The sequence below is a fragment of the Gossypium raimondii genome, chromosome 7 (genome assembly GCF_025698545.1).
Source record: "Gossypium raimondii isolate GPD5lz chromosome 7, ASM2569854v1, whole genome shotgun sequence".
NCBI classification, from domain to species: Eukaryota; Viridiplantae; Streptophyta; class Magnoliopsida; order Malvales; family Malvaceae; genus Gossypium; species Gossypium raimondii.
Window position 1 is genome coordinate 23,877,364 of NC_068571.1, and position 19,415 is coordinate 23,896,778.

General features: G+C 35.0%; 3 protein-coding genes across 3 annotated transcripts; 2 read left to right on the top strand and 1 right to left on the bottom strand.

Moving 5' to 3' along the window:
• The first annotated feature begins 1,430 nt into the window (after window positions 1-1,430).
• On the top strand, window positions 1,431-2,680 carry LOC128042517 (uncharacterized). The gene is made up of 2 exons (XM_052633883.1): window positions 1,431-1,658; window positions 1,736-2,680. Exons 1-2 carry the CDS (start codon window positions 1,431-1,433, stop codon window positions 2,678-2,680), a joined length of 1,173 nt encoding a protein of 390 aa, XP_052489843.1.
• Window positions 2,681-2,905: 225 nt separating this feature from the next.
• LOC128042518 (uncharacterized) lies at window positions 2,906-4,152 on the top strand. The gene is made up of 4 exons (XM_052633884.1): window positions 2,906-3,071; window positions 3,219-3,289; window positions 3,446-3,529; window positions 3,907-4,152. Exons 1-4 carry the CDS (start codon window positions 2,906-2,908, stop codon window positions 4,150-4,152), a joined length of 567 nt encoding a protein of 188 aa, XP_052489844.1.
• A 12,503-nt stretch (window positions 4,153-16,655) lies between these two features.
• Window positions 16,656-19,170, bottom strand: LOC105799268 (protein WHAT'S THIS FACTOR 1 homolog, chloroplastic). Its single transcript, XM_012629728.2, has one exon. The coding sequence runs from the start codon at window positions 18,995-18,997 to the stop codon at window positions 17,750-17,752; it is 1,248 nt and encodes a 415-aa protein (XP_012485182.1). The 5' UTR covers window positions 18,998-19,170; the 3' UTR covers window positions 16,656-17,749.
• Between the last annotated feature and the right edge of the window lie 245 nt (window positions 19,171-19,415).

Here is a 19,415-nt window from a genome sequence, read left to right on the forward strand (position 1 = left end):
GACTCGACGGTGGCTACACGTAAATTTTAGACTGTTTTTCGTTAATGCTTAAAATTTATTACTTATTTGGGGTTTTTGAAGTATCTTCTGGATTATGGACTAGCTGGCTTTAAATTTGGGACTTTATATTGTTTTTTATGGATTTTTTTTAAACTGCAACTCCACAAAACATGATTTTTTTTCTAAAAACTAAGGTTGTTCATAAATAAAAATGATTTTCCCTAAATTAATTGGTTACAAAAGCTTCCGCTAAGAGACAAGTTTTAAAGCAAATCAACTAATTTTTTTTCATATTAAATAAAAGCTAACTTTCTGTAACGGTTTTTAAACTCGACAATCTTGTCTTCAAATCCCTTTCCATGTGACATCGCCAGATTCGGCTATAACGTCTAGGCCGGGTTTGGGGTGTTACATTTAGTGGTATAAGAGCCAGGGTACAAAAGTTGGTTGTGGATTTGGGTTTTAAAACTTGGTTTTAAAGAGATGATTTTTAAATGGTTTGAAATATTTTTGACTGAGTATGTGGTACACCGAGTGTTCGGCACCGATTCTGTAAGTGTTCTGAAAACTCTGATAAGTTTTTGAAAATATGAGTAGCATATTCTGGAACTACTATAGGTAGTACACTTTACTGAGAACACTATAAATAGTGTATACTAAAAACAGTAGCGAAGCTGAAAACTGTAGTAAGACTGCGATTTGTGATAACAAACTCTAAACTTCTGATACTGTTTTGCATAAAATATATACTAATAGATATCAAAACTGTAACTGATTCATAAAACTGTTAGCACAGATAAGCTACGAATTCTACGATGAGTGCATGAGGTATCTGCGGACGGGGTACTAGAGGCCGAGGTAGATGACGTAGAGGGGCTTGATCTGAGTCCTCGTCGTTAGGCAGCATGCCGAATTTGGATACGAGTGAGACACCAGTTTCATCTACTACAGAAACTGGGTCTCATTATCACATGGCCGAGGGCGACGCTTTATCCCAGGCTATGCTGAGGATATTAGAGAGGGTTGCTAGGCCCAACACTGAATCTGGGGGCCAAGGGTGGTTCTGAGCGACTCGGTCCAATGAAATTTGAGCTATTTAGGGTGTCATCGAGTCGCCTAAGCGTGGCCGAGAACTAGATGGAGGCCACGGAAAGAATCATGGACGATCTGGACTTTACCGCTGAAAAGAAATTGAAAGGGGTTGTTTCCTTGCTTCGCGATGAAGCATACCAATGGTGGCTGATCGTTAAAGAGGGCACTCAATCCGAACAACTGACTTGGGATTTCTATAACGCTATTTTTCAAGGTAAATATGTGGGGGCAAACTATATTGACGCTAGAAGACGTGAGTTTCTAATCTTACGTAAGAGGATCGTTCAGTGGCCGAGTAAGAGGTCGAGTTTCTGAGATTGAGCCGCTATGCGTAAGGCATGGTAATGACTAAATATGAGCTTTGTGTCCGCTTCGAGGATGGACTCAGGGATAGTTTAAGAGTTCTGATAGTTTCGCAGAGGGAGCGTGACTTTTCAGCACTGGTAGAGAAGGCAAAGATCACCGAAGAGGTGAAGCGCGCTGAGTGCCAAAACCAGGATAAAGAGAGGGACAAGAATAAGAGGGATTCAAAGCCCTCGAGTTTTGCAATGAGGCCTAAGAAAAAGGTCAGATCTAGTGGGCCAGTTAGAGTTTAGACCCCTGTTGCACCTACTGGGATCACACTTTGTGGGCATTATGGAAGACGCCATCCGAGCGAATATTGGAGGACGACTGGGCTTGTTTAAGATGTGAGTCTATTGAGCACCGTGTTCGAGAGTGTCCACTGAGGGCCGATCAGGTGCAAGTCGCGAGTTCTGCTACTGCACAGCCACTGAGGGTAGTTCAGCAGCTGCCTAAGGGTTGTGGTCAAGCTAGGGGTGGTAATGGTATGGCTCGTGGGCAAAGTGCACTGGACAAAGGTGCTGGACAGGCTAAGACGAGACAATCAGCCCTAGTTTATGCTGCTCATCACCGAGAGGATAGAGATGATTTGGACGTCATCACGAGTATGTTTTTTATTTTTGATTTGTCTTACACTGCGTTGATAGATATAGGATCTACGCAATCCTATGTTGCCTGTTCTATTTCTAAAAACCTAGGGATTCCTGTTTATAGTACTTCTAGTGAGGTGGTTGTGCTGAGCCCACTGGGGCAATCTGTTAGAGTTAGCAAACTGTACAGGGATGCTCGTTTAGAGGTTCAAGGGATGGTATTTCTGACTGATTTGATGAAGCTTCTGTTTGGAGAGTTCGATATGATATTAGGGATGGACTGGTTGGTCAAGCATCGTGTCAGTTTAGACTGTGCGACTAAGAGGGTTCTATTAAGAACTGAAGGGGGTAATAAAGTAGTTCAGAATGTTAAGGATATTAAAACTGTGAGGGATTTTCTGGACATCTTTCCTGAGAAGCTATTGGATTTACCTCCGAATCGGGAAGTGGAGTTTGGGATTGAGCTTCTCCCTGGTACAGCTCCAGTGTCTGTCGCTCCCTATCGAATGGCACTGAAGGAGCTTACGGAGCTCAGGGCTCAAATCCAAGAGTTATTGGATCGTGGGTTCATCCACCCCAATATGTCTCCGTGGGGAGCACCGGTACTGTTTGTTAAGAAAAAGAATGGATCCATGAGGATGTGTATCAACTACTGATAACTAAATAAGTTGACTATTAAGAACAAGTATCCACTTTAAAGGATTGATGATTTGTTTGACCAGTTCTGAGGGGAGTCTGTGTTCTCCAAAATTAACTTACGTTTTGGGTATCATCAGTTAGGGTTAATGAGGCTGATGTGTATAAGACGACATTTAGGACTCGTTATGGTCACTACGAGTTTCTAATGATGCATTGGACTGACTAATACACCAGAAGCTTTCATGGATCTGATGAACCGAGTGTTTCAGCCCTACCTAGATTGGTTTGTAGTGGTGTTCATTGATGACATATTGGTTTATTCAAGGACTGAGGATGACCATGACGAGCACCTTAGGATTGTTCTTCAGATTTTAAGGGAAAAGCAGCTCTATGCTAAGTTTAGCAAGTGTAAGTTCTAGTTACGTGAAGTAACATTTCTGGGTCATGTGGTGTCTGTTAAGGGGATTCGAGTCGATCCTCAAAAAATTGAGGTTGTATTGGACTGGAAGCAGCTTAAGAATGTGTATGAGATCCGTAACTTTTTGGGGTTGGCAGGTTATTATCGATGGTTTATGGAAGGATTTTCACTGATCGCAGTACCCTTGACTAAGCTGTTACGTAAAGGTGTACCGTTTGACTGGACTAATGCGTAGCAAGAGAGCTTTGAGAAGCTTAAGACTGTACTGACTGAGGCTCCTGTTTTGGTACAATCTGAACCTAGAAAGGAGTTCACAGTTTATAGTGATGCATCACATGTCGATTTGGGATGTGTGTTGATGCAGGATGGTAAGGTGGTTGCCTATGTGTCTCGTCAGCTTAAGGCACATGAGGTGAACTATCCAATGCACGATTTAGAGTTGGCTGCCGTAGTCTTTGCATTAAAAATCTGGATGCATTAAAAATCTGGAGGCATTATCTGTACGGTGAGAAGTGTATTATCTACATTGATTATAAAAGCCTCAAGTATCTCCTCACTGAGAAGGAGTTAAATATTAGGCAGCGTAGATGGGTTGAGCTACTTAAAGATTATGATTGTACCATTGAGTACCATCCCGGCAAGGCCAATGTGGTCGCCGATGTGTTGATCTGTAGGGCTATGACCGATCTGATAGCGATGTTTGCTTGATTTAGCCTATTCGATGATGGAAGTCTATTAGCAGAAATTCAGGTCAAATCGACATAGATTGAACAAATTCGAGGTAAACAGTTGGGGGATAAGTCTCTCAAGTTACATTTTCGTCAGGTTGAGAATAATTGCACTACTGATTTGGGGATAAACAGTAATGGGGTACTTTGTTTCCGCGGTCTGATTTATGTACTGAATGATGAGGATTTAAGGCAATCGATTCTGAGAGAGGTGCATGGTAGTCCCTATACTATGCATCCCGGGGGGAATAAGATATACCGAGATATTCGGGAATTGTACTGGTGGCCAGGGTTGAAGCATGAGGTTACCAACTTCGTTGCTCACTGTTTGACTTGTCAGTAGGTTAAGGCTGAGCATCAGTTACCTTCGGGTTTACTGCAGTCGGTTAAAATACCGTTATGAAAATGGGAGCGAGTAATGATAAACTTCGTTAGTGGGTTGCCTCTAACACCCACTAAAAAGGATTTTGTCTGGGTCATCGTGGATCGATTGACCAAGACTGCTCACTTCATCCCGGTAAGGACAAATTTTTCTCTTCAGAAATTAGATAAGCTCTACATATCAGAAATAGTGAGACTGCATGGGGTACCTATCTCGATTATTTACAATCGAGCTCATCATTTCACGTCTTGGTTCTGGAAGAAGCTTCATGAGGCTCTGCATTCAAGATTAGACTTCAGTATTGCTTTTCATCCTCAGACAGATGGTCAGTCGGAGAGGGGGATTCGGATACTAGAGGACATGTTGAGGAGCTGTGCTATTGATTTCTGAGGCAGTTGGGAGAACTACTTGCCGTTAGCGAAATTTGCCTACAATAATAGCTTCCAGTCTAGCATTTAGATGACACCTTACGAGGCACTGTACGGTCGTAAGTGTCGCACTCCTTTATGTTGGACTGAGTTGGGCGAGTGGCGTGTTCTGGGTCCTGAGTTGGTCTCTAAGATAGAGGATAATGTTAGATTGATTCGGGATCGTTTGAAAGCGGCTTCTGATAGGCAGAAATCGTATGCGGATTTGAAGAGGCGTGAGATTGAGTATTCTGTGGGGGACTTAGTTTTTCTCATGGTCTTGACATGGAAAAAGGTCCTGAGGTTCAGTCGCAAGGGCAAGCTGAGCCCTCGGTTTATTAGACCTTACCGCATTCTGAAACGTGTGGGACTTGTCGATTTTTAGTTGGAGTTACCTCCGGAGTTGGACTACATTCATGATGTTTTTCACCTCTCGATGTTGAGGCGCTACCGCTCTAATCCCACGCATGTTGTTTCTGTTGAGGAGATTGAGGTTAGGCCAGACTTGACCTTCAAGAAGGAGCTGGTTCAAATTCTAGAGCATGATGTAAAGGTCCTTCAGAAAAAGTCTATTCCTTTAGTGAAGGTTCTGTGGCATAATTATAGTACTGAGGAGGCCACGTGGGAGCCTGAGGATGCGATGCATCAGCAATATCCTCATCTGTTCTGATCAGGTAAAATTTTGATGACGAAATTTTTTAAGGGGGTAGAGTTGTAACGCCCTAAACTTTCTAATTTTGTTATTGTAAAAATATGACACAAATATCTGTCAACTTTAGTGGTTATGTGTTCTGGGAGTGTTTGGAAGGTCCCAAGTTCAAGCCTTCGCTTGCGCAAATTTTGGTATTTTGAATGAATTAGGCATTACTCTTGTTCAGTAGTCTTTTATTTGATTACTGGGTAAATTACATCAGAATAATCCTGCTGGTTTGGTGGCTAAATGGTGTGTTATTATGGTGGAGGCCTTGTGTTCGAATCCCTATACAGGTAAGGGTATCATTTTTTTTGCTCAGATTCGGGATAAAGTTGTGTAATAAGGGGATTCTGAGTAATGGATGTGTAGTGGGAATTAGGGGAGAAGATTAAGGGATTTTGGGGGTTATCAAGTTTTAATTTAGTTTTTTTCCCATAACTGAATTTTGACTCTCTTTTCCAAAAAAAATTCTGCCGTCTATTCTTCTCTCTCTCCTCTTGCCAAAATTTTCTAAGTTTTTCCATCTTTCTCTTCTTTTTCTTTTTCTTGATTTTTATCTAATCCATTTATTTTCCTTCATTTTTGCACGTGGTTAGTGCTCGCTTAGTTTCGGTAAGTGTTTCTCTTTGTTTCTATCATGAATCTCTTAACGACTGAAGTGGTACTATTTTTTCTCTAAGATTTGGGTGTGGGGGAGGCTCGAACTGGTGAATTCGGTGTTCTCGTCTTAACAATAGTTAAACAGAGGGTTATCGTTGGTGGTTAGTAGGGTTTTTGTTCGTTCTTGGTTGTCAATTCTCTTGTAAATCCGTTAAATTGATGTTGAGTATCTTGATTATAGGCTTTTGAATGCTCGGGGACTGTTTTAGCATCAAACAAAACCAGTGTGTGCAAAGCATAAAAAAAAAAAGATTAAATGAAAAGTTAAAATTGCTTCTTTGTTTGGACAATGAAAGATGAGGCTAATTTTGAAAAATCACCATCAATTATGGAAATTGAATTAGAGGATGAAGAAAATATGGAATTAAATCTTATTGGGTTTATTTTCTCATAGAAGAAAAGGTGTAAGTAATGGAATTGTAAATCATGACGTATAATAAACTTTGTGAGACAAAGTCAGATTGAATTCGGGTTCCCCTATTCTGACTATGGAAAATCATCAAAAATTGGAGAAAAATAATTAGGGGTTAAAATTTACTTGTTTAAATTATTAATGAGTCTATTTTCAATAGAAATAAATAGAAACATCATCCAAATTTTGTTCTAAGAGATAATTAATTTTTAGCAAAGAAGGGAAGAAGCTGTCAGACAGCAGAACAAGGGTAAGTTTGAAGATTTTACTGTACTTATTGGCTAAACCAAAAACTCTGAAAATTTTATGGTAGAAAATTATTTGAGTGTAGTTTCAAAGACATCAAGCAGATCTTAATTCGAAATTCTGTAGCTTAAGATATAAATAATTTAGTAACAGTGACTCAAGTAGACAACTTTGAAGGAACATATGAGTAAATAGTGAAAACATATATGAATAATTAACTAGCATGTGTTACATTAAAAATGGATCACTTGGCCAAGGCCAATGTGGGCCAAGTGGGCCACATAGGCGTGTGAGACCATTTTTCTGGAAAGTTCTGTAAGGTTGCATGGGTAACCCAAGTCGACTATGGACCTACTGTAGGATCGGTAAGCTTTACTTAGACCCCTATATGTGTGATTTGTCTGTCTGATTTCTATACTGAGCATGACTTATGATATCTGAATGTATGTACTATTAATTGCATAATTGCATGACATATTTTGTATGTTGCATTGCATCGGGGTGGGTTGATGATATTTGGAAGAAGTATCTGAAAGGTTATTAAGCCTTTTATTTGGCAGCTCAGCTGCAACCTTCTGATTATGTGCCGCATTTCGGTACAGCATGGTGTGTAGGGATGGGTGGGTTGATTTAATCTCCACATGGTGTGTAGGGTTGAAAGGAGATGGTATGTAGAGACTGGTGGGAAGGATTCTGATTTACTGTATCTGCATTCCGCATCTGATATAGGCCAAGGCCGTAATGTATTTCTGAGACTGTATGTGAATGGGCTAAGGCCCAAACTAATTTTGTGATCGGCACGGGCCCTAGACTGTATCTAACTGAATGTTAATTATCTGTATGCATGTTTTCTGTGAGGATTACACACTGAGTTTGTAAAAACTCACCCTTTCTCTATTTAATCTGTACAGGTAATCCTTAGACTCGACGAGTCGATGCCGTGGAGGACTCGACGGTGGCCACAAGTAAATTTTAGATTGTTTTCCGTGAATGCCTATAATTTATTACTTATTTGGGGTTTTTGATGTATCTTCTGGACTATGGACTAGTTGGCTTTAAATTTGGGACTTTATACTGTTTTTATGGTTTTTTTTTTAAAACTGCAACTCCACAAAATATGATTTTTTTTCTAAAAATTAAGGTTTTTCGTAAATAGAAATGATTTTCCCTAAATTAATTGGTTACAAAAGCTTCCGCTAAGAGACAAGTTTTAAAGCAAATCAACTAGTTTTTTTTAATTAAATAAAAGCTAATTTACTGTAACGGTTTTAAACTCGACAACCTTGTCTTCAAATCCTTTTCCTTGTGACATCGCCAGATTCAGCCATAACGTCTAGGTCGGGTTTGGGGTGTTACAGTGGAATCAATTTTGTGGTGCACGATCACTGCCTGAAGAGGAATTAGTACGAGAATTCCACACCAATTTAATTGTGTCAGACGCTTCTGAAGTATTTGTTTGTAAAAAGAAGGTACCCTTACATCTAAATCCATTAATGGTTTGTTTAATTTTCCTGATGTTGAAGAAGATGAATACTCTACCATGATGATAAATATCAATTGGGATTTTCTTCAACGAGCACTTAACATTGTTTTAAATCCAGGATCCCAATGGATCATAAGAAAATATGGCAATCACTTTTGCCGAAGGGAGTACTTAAAACCAGTGGCTAAGGTATGGTTCTACTTTATATGATATAGCTTCATGCCTATCTCACATAGTTCCACCATCTTGATGGAACGAATGCTTTTATTATATGCAATTATGACAGAAAAGTCAATCAATGTGGGAAAAATTGTTCTTAAGGAAATCCAAGATTGTGCTAAGAAAAAAGCTGGAAGTGCTTACTTTCCATCATTGATTACTTCACTCTATTTACGAGCACAAGTTCATTCAAAAGCGAACTTGAAAGGTCGTTATGTTCAAGGCTGCATAACAAGACACAATCTTGAAAGGTTAGTAGAGAATGTTGAACAGTTGAATCAGACCGAGCCAGACAAACTAGAATCTGATGAGTCATCAATAGAATCTAAACCAGAAGCTGACTCAGTAACTGAATCAAGAAAAGTAGAATCTGAAGGCAAACTGAACAACCTTTGTAACAGCTCGATTTTGACCCTAATCGGACAAAGTGGTTTCGGGACCACAAATCCGAGTCAAAAAAAATTTTAAAATTATTTTGGTATTTGCAGTACGTAAATTACTATGTGTGAAAATTTCGTATGAAAATTTGATCGTTTGAGTGCTCAATTTGATAAAAAGGGCTTAATCGTGTAAAATGAAAATTTAGGGATTTAATTTAAAATCATCTAATTGTTGTTGTCTATTAAATTGGGAGGCTTAAAGGTGCAATTTAACCACTATATAGATAGTAGACGGTTAAAGTCAAGACTAACCTTAATGTATATATATTTTATATTTAGTAAGTAAGGTTAACTAAGTAAATAGACATATATTATAATATATGTTAATTAAAATTAAACTAAAATTCCTATGTTATCATCTTCTCCAAGCCGAATGTTAAGCAAAAATAAACTCAACTATGGCTTTCTAAAGTTCGGCACTTTCATAGCTTGATTAAGGTTAGTTTTGTTTCGGTTTTTGATAATTTTTACGTTTTTGAGATCGTTGCTTTGTGTACTACAAGACCCATGCTTTAATTTTTGAATTTGGTGTTGATTTTGTGATATGCCATTGATGAATGTTTGAGCTTTGTGATAGTTCATGATGAAATATGTAAGATATGTGAAAGATTAACATGTTTTGTCTTTGAATTTTTGGTGAAATTGAGAATTTAGGGCTAAATTGTGAAATTAAAATTTTGAGGGACTAAAATGTGAAATAAATGAAATGTGTGGACTTGTATGAACACTAGGAACATTTGGCCCTTGTATGGTGTGGACAAATTTTGTGTATTTTGTGTTTTATGCAATAGGGACTAAATTGAAAAAAGTGTAAATGTTAGGGGAAAAATGGTAATTTTCCCATTTATGTGTTTTTGGACTAAATTGAATGTAATAATATTTAAACTAGCTCATTTTGAATATATTTAGATGAAGAACCAAAGAAATCAGAGTTGGATCGGGGAAAAGCTAAAGTCGTCGACTAATCGTCTAGTTTCGATTTTACACTGTCTGAGGTAAGTCTATTAGCATTATAATGTTATTAAATCAACATATATACATGTATATTTATTGTATTCTTAATGAGCTGTGATAAAAAGTATATAGAATGAATTTAATTAAAGTGTGAATGATATATATATATATATATTGTTCGAATATATATGTATACACATATATAGGTTCTTGAATTTAGTTGAAGTATGGAAGTTATATATATATATAAGGTCCGAATATATATATGTATATACTTATATAAATTTTTGGAATTGATTTAAAGGTATGTATGTTATATTGTATATGTGAGTTTTGAATATATATATATATATACAAGTATAAGTTTTGAGTTGAATTAAAGATGTGAAAAGCATACATGTAAATGTGTAAGGTTCGAATATAGGTGTATGTATATATATAAATTCTTGAAATGAATTTAAGGTATGAACTTTATATATATGAATGTGTGTGGTTGAATGGATATAAATTTATATACAATTACTTGAGTTGAATTAAAAGTATGAATTTTAAATACCTATATAATTGAACATGGTTTGCAAATTTCTTGAAGTGAGGTTAATGTTACATGAATTATACATAAATGTTTGAACATGTGTATTGCTAGTAAGAATTATATGAGGAATTATCTTCGTATTTGTGATATTCGGGTTACGTGCCTAGCAGTGCTTAATCTTAGGTGAATTTTTGGACTTAATGTCTAGCAGGCTTAATGCTGGTGAGTTTTTCAGACTTAATGTCTAGCAGGCTTAATGCCGGTGTTCTGAGTCAAGCTTCAAGCCTACAGGCTATATGCTAGTGAATCATTTTAAATATGTGTTATTTATATCTTAATAGAAGTTAGTTAAGCACATTGATAAACTGTAAATAAAATACAAAAAATGTGGTTGTATGTATTCGGTTCTATACTTAATGTATATATGCATTCAATTATAAGTATTTGATAAATATATTAGCATTTGATTATATACATTTAATGTGTATATGCATTCGCTAAAAGTATTTGATAAGTACATATGCATTCGGTTATACATATATACCTTGGATGAGTATATGCATTGAATATAAGTGTTTGATAAATATATATTTATGCATTAGTATATATGCGTTGATGTGTATGAATTAGGTTAAATGTATTTGTCGAATATATGCATACATTCGGGTATATGCTCTTGATGTATATAAATACTCGGTTATATGCTCTTGATGTATATCAATATTCAGTTATATGCATTCGAGGAGTACATATATTTGATTGTTAATACAATGATCATAAGATTGTTAATACAATGATCATAAGAAAGCAAATGTTTAAATAGTGAGCATATGTAGTAATTGCGATTAAAATAAATTTGCTTAGAAAATTATATGATTCTTTAATTTATTTATGCTAAAGACTTACTGAGCTATTAATGGCTTACTGTTTGTGTTTGCTTCTGTTTATTTTGTCTTATAGATTTTTGAGGTTGTTACGAGCTCCATAATCGTCAGTAAAGTTTATCACACTATCGACAGATAACGGTATCTTAAATTGAAATTTTTTTTGAAGTATATGACATGTATAGACTAAGACTAGTTTGAAATTGTTTATTTTGGAAGTAAATATGTATTAAAGTCATGCGAATGTAGTTTAATTAGTTTGTTTTAACCGTTTTCGGTTTGAGTGAATAATTATGCATATTTTGGTTGAGGTTTAGTATTATATGAGACATATTATATTTATGCATGGTTGTGCGGTTTGTTTGAGTTAGTTTCAGATGAATATATATATAGATATATATATTATGCATATAAATGGAAGTATATATACGAAATTTTGGAAATGTTTTACTAACATATTATAAGTAGATTGAATGAATGTTCAATTATATAAATGTTTTAGTTGTTGGAATTGAGTTTGATCGGGGTTATACAAATGGGAAGCTAAATTCATAGGACTAAAGGTTGAATTTATATGATAGTATATATGTTTAAAATGGGATATGAAATGCATTGTTATAAGGTAATGAAATGAAAAACTTTTGTAAATGGTTTTTGTATAAATAATTATGAATATGTATATGCGGTTTTGGTATTTATATATAAACTTGATTGGTGAAAATTTGGCTTTGTGGTTTATAATATTTTGAGATTAAAATGATGTTTGACTTTGCATGTTTGGTTGGTGTATTTTATGAAGTATAAATATATTTATTTGAAGATCATATGACAAACAAAATTTCCTTTAGTAAATTAAGAGATGATAGACATATACTTATATTTATAGGATTTGATAATCGATATAAACATATATACTTGTAACTCGCAAACATGAAAGCATAGGTTTAATATATGTTGAATATATATATGTATAAATATTTATATTCGAACATGCTTAGATAAATTGATTTTGGCTGTTTAATATGAGATGTCATCTTGTTTTAAATTGAATGGCTCACTATGTATAATTAGTTATTTTTTTATTTAGAAAAATATATTTATTTCTTTAAATAACTTTGTGAATTATGACTTTGTTTTAATTGTATTCAATTGTGCTATGTCTGTTAATACCTTGTAACCCTAATCTGGTGACGGATACGGGTTAGGGGTGTTACAACCCTGAACCAGGAATGAAACCAAATATTGTTGAACCAGTTGAGCCAAATGTTAATCTTGAGTTGACCATTCCGATGACCACTTCTTCGAACACCATTAATAAGTCAGAACTTTCAACTATGATGGATATGTGGAAATTTATGCATAACAAACAACAAGCTTAGTGGAAATATACAAAAATTAGAGATGATTCTATAAGGAATACTTTTAAGAATTTCTCTAACTTTCATTCATGAGTTTCTAGATCATGCTTTCGAGTCATGGGAGCAAGATTCAAGGCAAAAAGAGTTCGGGAATTAGAGCAAAAAGGGGAAGGAATAAGACAAAGGGGATGATACAAATTAATAAAAGGGGGATTTCTTTTTCTTTTTTTCATGGTATTGTTTTTAAGACATTTTTATATTTACTTTAGGAATATTTTATTTAATGCATAATAAAATTAAATAATTTGCAATTTATGAATAAACTAAGTTAATTTTTTCCATTAATTTTGTTCTCTAACAAAGAGCAAAGTAGTGTGGTAATGCAAATGTACATGTCTAGGATTGGACTTTTTTAAAAAAAAAAGACTTAGTATTTAAGCAGTCTTCATGACTCACCTCTCTTTCTTAAAATCCTACATGGTGTATAGTTCACATTCACTACTTTGTTATTTTGCAATGAGAACATTGCTTCTTTTTAAAAGGGGTAAGGGAAAATCTTGAATGATTTTTTAATTTTTTTTTCAATTTTCACTTATAAGTATGCTACAATAAAGTAATGCTCATAGAAGATTTTTGTTAATAAGTTAGCTCATATGCAAGTATCATTTTTTATTTTATTTAAGTTCTTTTTATATGTTAGCTTAGTTATGATATGCTTGTATTCTTCATTAGTCTTATATAGTCTTTGCTATGAAAATTTACTTTCCTTAGAAATAGACATGCATGAAGGTTTAAGTCTTTAGAATTATCTTAGTAACTTTCTTAAGGCGAAATCCTAGTCGACAAAAGAATCTGAAAATGATATAGGCACATTTTGTTTGGATCGTTTGAGCCTTTTCAAGCCTACCATATTTATAATTAACCCTTGAAACCTTACTTTGAGCTATATGGCCTTTGTTATTTGATTTACCTATATCATAAGTCATCTTACCTTCTTTTCATAAGTTTTACCTTATCTTTGCACCAATTTTAACTTTACTTGCTTTGGTGAAAAGAAATCTTTAGGAAAAGTTAGAATAAAGTATATGCTTAAAAAAACCATGATCAAATGTTTATGTATGATTAAATGTTATGATCAAAGTGTTCAAAAGCATGAGTTCAAAATTAAGTTCAGAGGTGTTAACCCAATTAATAATGTGGATTGTGCTATAAATATCCAAGGCAAGTTTAGGGTTATTTAGCCTAAAAATAACTTCTCTATATCCCTACATTGAGCCTAACCCCATTACGACCTTATAAAAGACCTATTGATTTTAATAATTATGCCGACTACATTAGTGGAGAGAAATTACTAAGTTCAACATATGAAGACAATTAATTATATCTTAGGATTGTTTTGTCTAATTAGATAAGGAAAATCTGTCGAATGGTTGATTTTATATGACTTTGAAATGCATGCAAATTATGACTTATGATAACATTTTCTTTTACTTAATTTTGGGAATAATATTTGCATGTGAGTGACTTATCAGCAAGAAGAGTTTGTGAGCATAAATTTGTTGATGCATGGTTTTGTGAAAAGTTGATTCTACTAAAATATTGTGTAAGATTACCATAAATTTTTGCTTCGCATGAAACGTTACTCGGGAGGAGCAATGGATTAAGTTTGGGGGTGTGATAAGTCAAAATTATATAAGGTAATTTAGCACATTTTTACTTGGAATTTATGCATATCTTGAGCATTTAGATAGTTAATTATGCAATTTTAGTTCATATTGAGACATTGGGCATAATTTTAGTAAAATTTGTAATTCTACATAATTAGGTGTTAACTTTACATAATTTCACTTTATTATGCTACATGTTAAATTCTTGCTTAAATTGTTGCAGTTGAACCATCGAATTGCTCAATGTTGGGAGCTATAATAAGGACACAAATGCAAGAAAGCTAATTATTTCATATTATGGACGACAAGTTGATGAATTGGACTTAAAGAATTGTTTTAACCCAGCTTGGAAGACGATTTTTGAAAAGAATTAAGTCTGCCTCTAATTGGGTTGCCAAACCGTCCAATATGGAGGAGAAGAGCCCAATTTGACAAAGACATGAAGAGCAGCCCAAAATGACTTTTGGAACAATTATTTAAGGGTCCCTACATGTATTAAAAATCACATAATTGCCCCAACAAGTTGTCATGGTCGCCGCCCAACCCTTCTCCTTGAATCAAGCACAAATTGAGCACAAATTAAGCAACCAACAACTCCTCATCCCACAAATCAAGACTAGTCATGCATGGGAGATTTCTAAGGGATGTGCATGTTATTTTTAGGAAACTCTCAAGCTCCACCTCAAGTATAAATATCACATTCCCTTCACCTTCTAAATCATCCATCATTCTTCAATCATCACTCATTCCTCTTCTCTTTTTCTCGCCTAAAGCCTTCATTCATCTTCATCTTCCCATTTTCCCTTAGCAAGCAATTCCTTAAGAGAAAAACTCTCTTGGTTGGCCACCTTGAGGAGCAATTTGCAAAGGAGCAATTACGAAAATCGGAAGAAGCCACCACGAATAGTCTTTAGGAAATTCCTAGATTCATATTAGAGTTTCTTTTTCCTTTATCTTTAATTTGTTTTTAGTTTATAAACATGTTTGCAAATTGTTTGATTGTTTTTCCATTAATGATAATGACTTAAATTATTTCAGCTAGAATAATTGCAATGCTTTGATTAAATTCATTCAGTTCATGTTTATATTGTTCTGTGCCTCAGTTGTTCATGCTTCCGATTAAAATCATTCATATTATTCATACATTAAAATATGTTCAAATGCATTAGAATTAGTTACTTAATCCAAACCAGATGGTGATTAATGGACACAATAATTGAAAGGTGCATGCTTAATTTATATCCGACCTAGAATAAATTAAAGGTTCGTAATGATTCCGAAAGAATACTATTACCTTGCATAACTTTAGGTTTATGCGATTAACTTGTTTGAAACCGACCCAATCCCTGTTACTTCACATAAATTCTAAGAAATCCTTAGTTAAATATTGACATAGAAATATATATGTTTTCCTAAGTATAAGACTTCGAAAGAACTTATATGAGATTCCAAGTTAATGAATGATCGAGTTGCCATAGAATTTGTCCGGAACATTGTTAAACAAGATAAAGAACGAATTGAGTCGAGTGTTGTAATTGTTCTAGCTTATTCATGTTATTATTGTTAAAACTAGTGAATTGCTGCTAAACCATTTCATTGCATTTAGGTTAATTCATTTGCATATAGTTTATTAATTTAATTTTAACATCCATCGTCTTAAAATATTATGTTTTCTTAACCAACTTGTAAATATTAATTTTACAATTATTGATTTAAACGCAGCCCCTGTAGAGACAATACTCTTTTTATTTACTTATTACTTGATAACGACTGTGTATACTTACACATTCCGTTGCGAACCGGCATACACCAAGTATATCAAAAGCTTGGAACATTAAAGCTAACATTTTCTTTAAAAGTTAATTCTCAAAATACATTTTTTGGAGGGCTAATTTCATAGTATATAATGTGCCACCAAAATTTTCCCGCTCCATTAGAATCTTGGTAATGATTAAGTTATGCATTCTTCTTAAAACATTAAAGCAAGGTTGAGAAGATTTTTTTTGAAATGCAAGATGGAGTGAAATATTTATGTCAATAAGTATTAAATTTGTTGAATTAAGTGGGTTGGTTGTCACAACATGCAAGTAAAAACCTAGTCTTGTAAACTGTATATTTCAATCCTTCTTTTCCTGATAGACAAGATAATTTGAATATTCAATGAACTCGACATTTCTTCTCTCACAATATTGAAGTAAAGAAAAAATATTAAATCATCCTGGAACTTTGCAACTTTAGATGATTCCATGTTTCTTTTACCCGTAAGCCTTCAATGTTAATCAACACTGATATTATCTAATAAAAGAATAGAAATTATTGAAAGTTGACACTGATTGGGCGATTTGTTTATAAATTAAATAAAATAAATGTAATCTTAAGCAGTTGCCTTGTTTTTAGTCTTCGTAATGGTTGCACATTTAAAATTTTAATGGTGAAAATTTTGAAATTAAAATAAAAAAGTTACTCGATTTAATAAAAAAATAATAATAACTTTAACAACTCAACTTGCAAGAAAACAAAAGAAATAAACTCCTAAAAATAAAAAACCAATTCCAAATATACATAAAGTATTGGGATTTAAATCATATTTAAACTTTTTGTTTAGACATCTATTTCCTAAAGAACGAAAGTATTACATCAATTGAGGACCAATATTCTGAAACATACAGAACGAGGAAAGCAATTGAGGACCTCAACCCCGTACAAAACAAAATTCTGAAACGCGTAAAACCTACCACTTTATTAAGGAGAAACAAGCCTCCATTGCTTGAATCAGGTCCCTGTCAATAGAATGGAAGCAAAGAGAAACCCCCATATGATCACACGACCATTTCAGTCCCTCTCCGCCCTCTTAGCCATTAAGATAAGTATACCCTTTGATGCAGTGAATCTCTATGAAAATCCACATCTCCGATCTGAATCAATAAATACAATGGACACTCAACCAAAACTGAGTTCCCCCAAACTCGAGAAACAAAGTCATAGAGGAACCTGTGGAAATTGAGTCATCAAGAACTCAAAAAAGACAAGGGTAGCAGCCACCTGATGCGAATCATGACCAAACTCATAAATACAACATGCCGAAATAGGTGTGATTTTCTCATGCAACTTCAACCCAAAAAGGTTTGATGCTCGGTTTCTAAGAAATTCATTATACAAGAATTGGGCTTTCCCTTTCAAAGGACCCTTTCCAAGTTCTTTTCAAGGCCGCACAAAGAAGGAAGTTGCAACAAGTACTGTAAAAGTGCTAATCCATAACAAAACGTTGAAAGCTAGAATGGGGACTAACTTCTCAAAGAAAAGCTACAAAGCATGGATTCTAATCAGTCATGAACTAGTGAAACAGCTTTTCCAAACAGAAATGAAGAGTACCAAAGACCCAATACTTTGGATAAGAAAACCAATTCATGCTCCTTGTTCTTGAAAAAGTCAAGCAACAATCTGAAGATATCCCGGACAAAAGTGCAAGGTGCCTGCATTGTAGTTCCTCTCTAAACCACTGTGTTCTATTAGATAAGTGAAATCCTCTCAAAACCAAATATAGAGCTCAGCATCATCAATAACTCAAACTCCAAGCCAAACTTTTTACCTGTTCAAACTCAGAGCTCTGCCTCTTCACAACTTTGTTCACTCAATTCCCCATTCTTTGCTGCCATCATTTCCATATCCTTCTTAACTTGTTCTCTTTGCACCCTCAACATCTCGGCTCTCTCCCTCCATCCTTCCTCCAGCAACTCAACAAACTTATCCTTTATCCCAAGTAACGGATCTTTATCAATCAACTCATCACCCTTATATGCCTCTCTCAGCACTGCAGTCTTGATCCCACCTTTTAGTGACATATAGAATATCCCTGAATGCCTCGTGAATGCACTCGAAAAAGCATTCGAAAACCTGTAGTCATTGGTAAACTTCCCCAATATCGGCACAGGAACCCGCTTCAACAATGACAGGGAAAGCAGCTCATGCAAAACTGCCACCATCCTCTTCTCCATTTCTCGTGAGGCTTGGTCCAAATGTGACACATCCTCATATGGAGAAATATAATCTAACTCCAACCAATCCCTAACCCATTCTCTCATTTCTTTCCTAAGAGAAAACCCCCGTGGTAACTTATAGTTAAAATTTGGCCTAACTCGAATCCCTGTTAACTGGGATTCCTCTTCTGCTCTTTGCTCGATAACAGATTTAGCGAACTCAGGATTCCACTCAACCAATTCCAGAAACGATTGCCCCTCTCCAGGGGACCCTGTTAACCTAAAGTAATTCGAATACTTGGGCACTAAGTTAACCAAAAAATCATTTGGCAAACCAAATTCCCTCTTCACATGAACCAATTTATCCACACTAATCACCTTATATCTAGACATCATCAACAACTTACAAAGCTTAGAAACAACCAACTCCTCATTTTCATCACAAATCCGTTTTTCTTCTTCTAGGAAATTCCTCAGCCTATTACTAGGCCGCAAAAACGGGACAAGATTGGATTTTGGTCTAATCCGATCATAGTAGGTATCAAAAAGACCCGGGTTATTGTTAATGAAGGTTTTAACTCCGACATTAAGGCGTAACCTCTTCCGCCTTTTGTCTACGTAGCGGAGTGGGATGGCTTGACCCGGTTCCTTTAGGACTTCCTTGACGACCCGGGCACAGAGCTTGTATCGTTTATCGTTTTCAATGGCTTTATCTAATGTCCAATCTTTTCTCCAAACAACTTTGAGGCTTGAAATGGGGTTAAATTGGAGGGTGAACTTAGGGTTTAAGAAAGATTTGAAGTTAAGCTTAAGGTTGGAAATGGAAGAAAAACTGGTTTGGGATTTGAAGAGAATACCTGGAATAATCATCGAGGGAGAAAGGAAACCCCAAAGCAATTGATCAGACTAAAACATTGAAACGATTCTTGGAATTCTCAGTAGGAAGTTGGGTGCAAAGCAGAATTTGTGAATAGTAGAATTTAGGGTTTAGTGGGTGAAGTAAAGTAATGAAAACAGTTAACAAGAGGCAAGCCCAATAGGACCTGATGGACTACTCTGAAATGGATAAAGAAGATACGCTTTCTTACCCTAATAATATAAAAATAATAAATTTTTTTACTGAAATAGGATAGAAAAATTATTTACAAAAATAGGCAAAATAGATTGTCTTGGCGCTTGAGCAATTGGCGACATTATCCTCATCTGCCACCAATCATTATTGAAATAATTTAAAAGTAAAAAAATAATAATACTTTTTTGGTGTCGCTTGAGAAATCGACAGCACTAG

Coding starts and splice junctions, on each gene's coding strand:
- LOC128042518 (XM_052633884.1), top strand. CDS start 2,906: ATGGATCTGATGAACCGAGTGTTTCAGCCCTACCTAGATTGGTTTGTA. Junction 3,072..3,218: donor CTATGCTAAGTTTAGCAAGT/GTAAGTTCTAGT, acceptor TGGGGTTGGCAG/GTTATTATCGATGGTTTATG. Junction 3,290..3,445: donor CTAAGCTGTTACGTAAAGGT/GTACCGTTTGAC, acceptor GTGTTGATGCAG/GATGGTAAGGTGGTTGCCTA.
- LOC128042517 (XM_052633883.1), top strand. CDS start 1,431: ATGGTAATGACTAAATATGAGCTTTGTGTCCGCTTCGAGGATGGACTC. Junction 1,659..1,735: donor CAATGAGGCCTAAGAAAAAG/GTCAGATCTAGT, acceptor GCATTATGGAAG/ACGCCATCCGAGCGAATATT.
- LOC105799268 (XM_012629728.2), bottom strand. CDS start 18,997: ATGATTATTCCAGGTATTCTCTTCAAATCCCAAACCAGTTTTTCTTCC.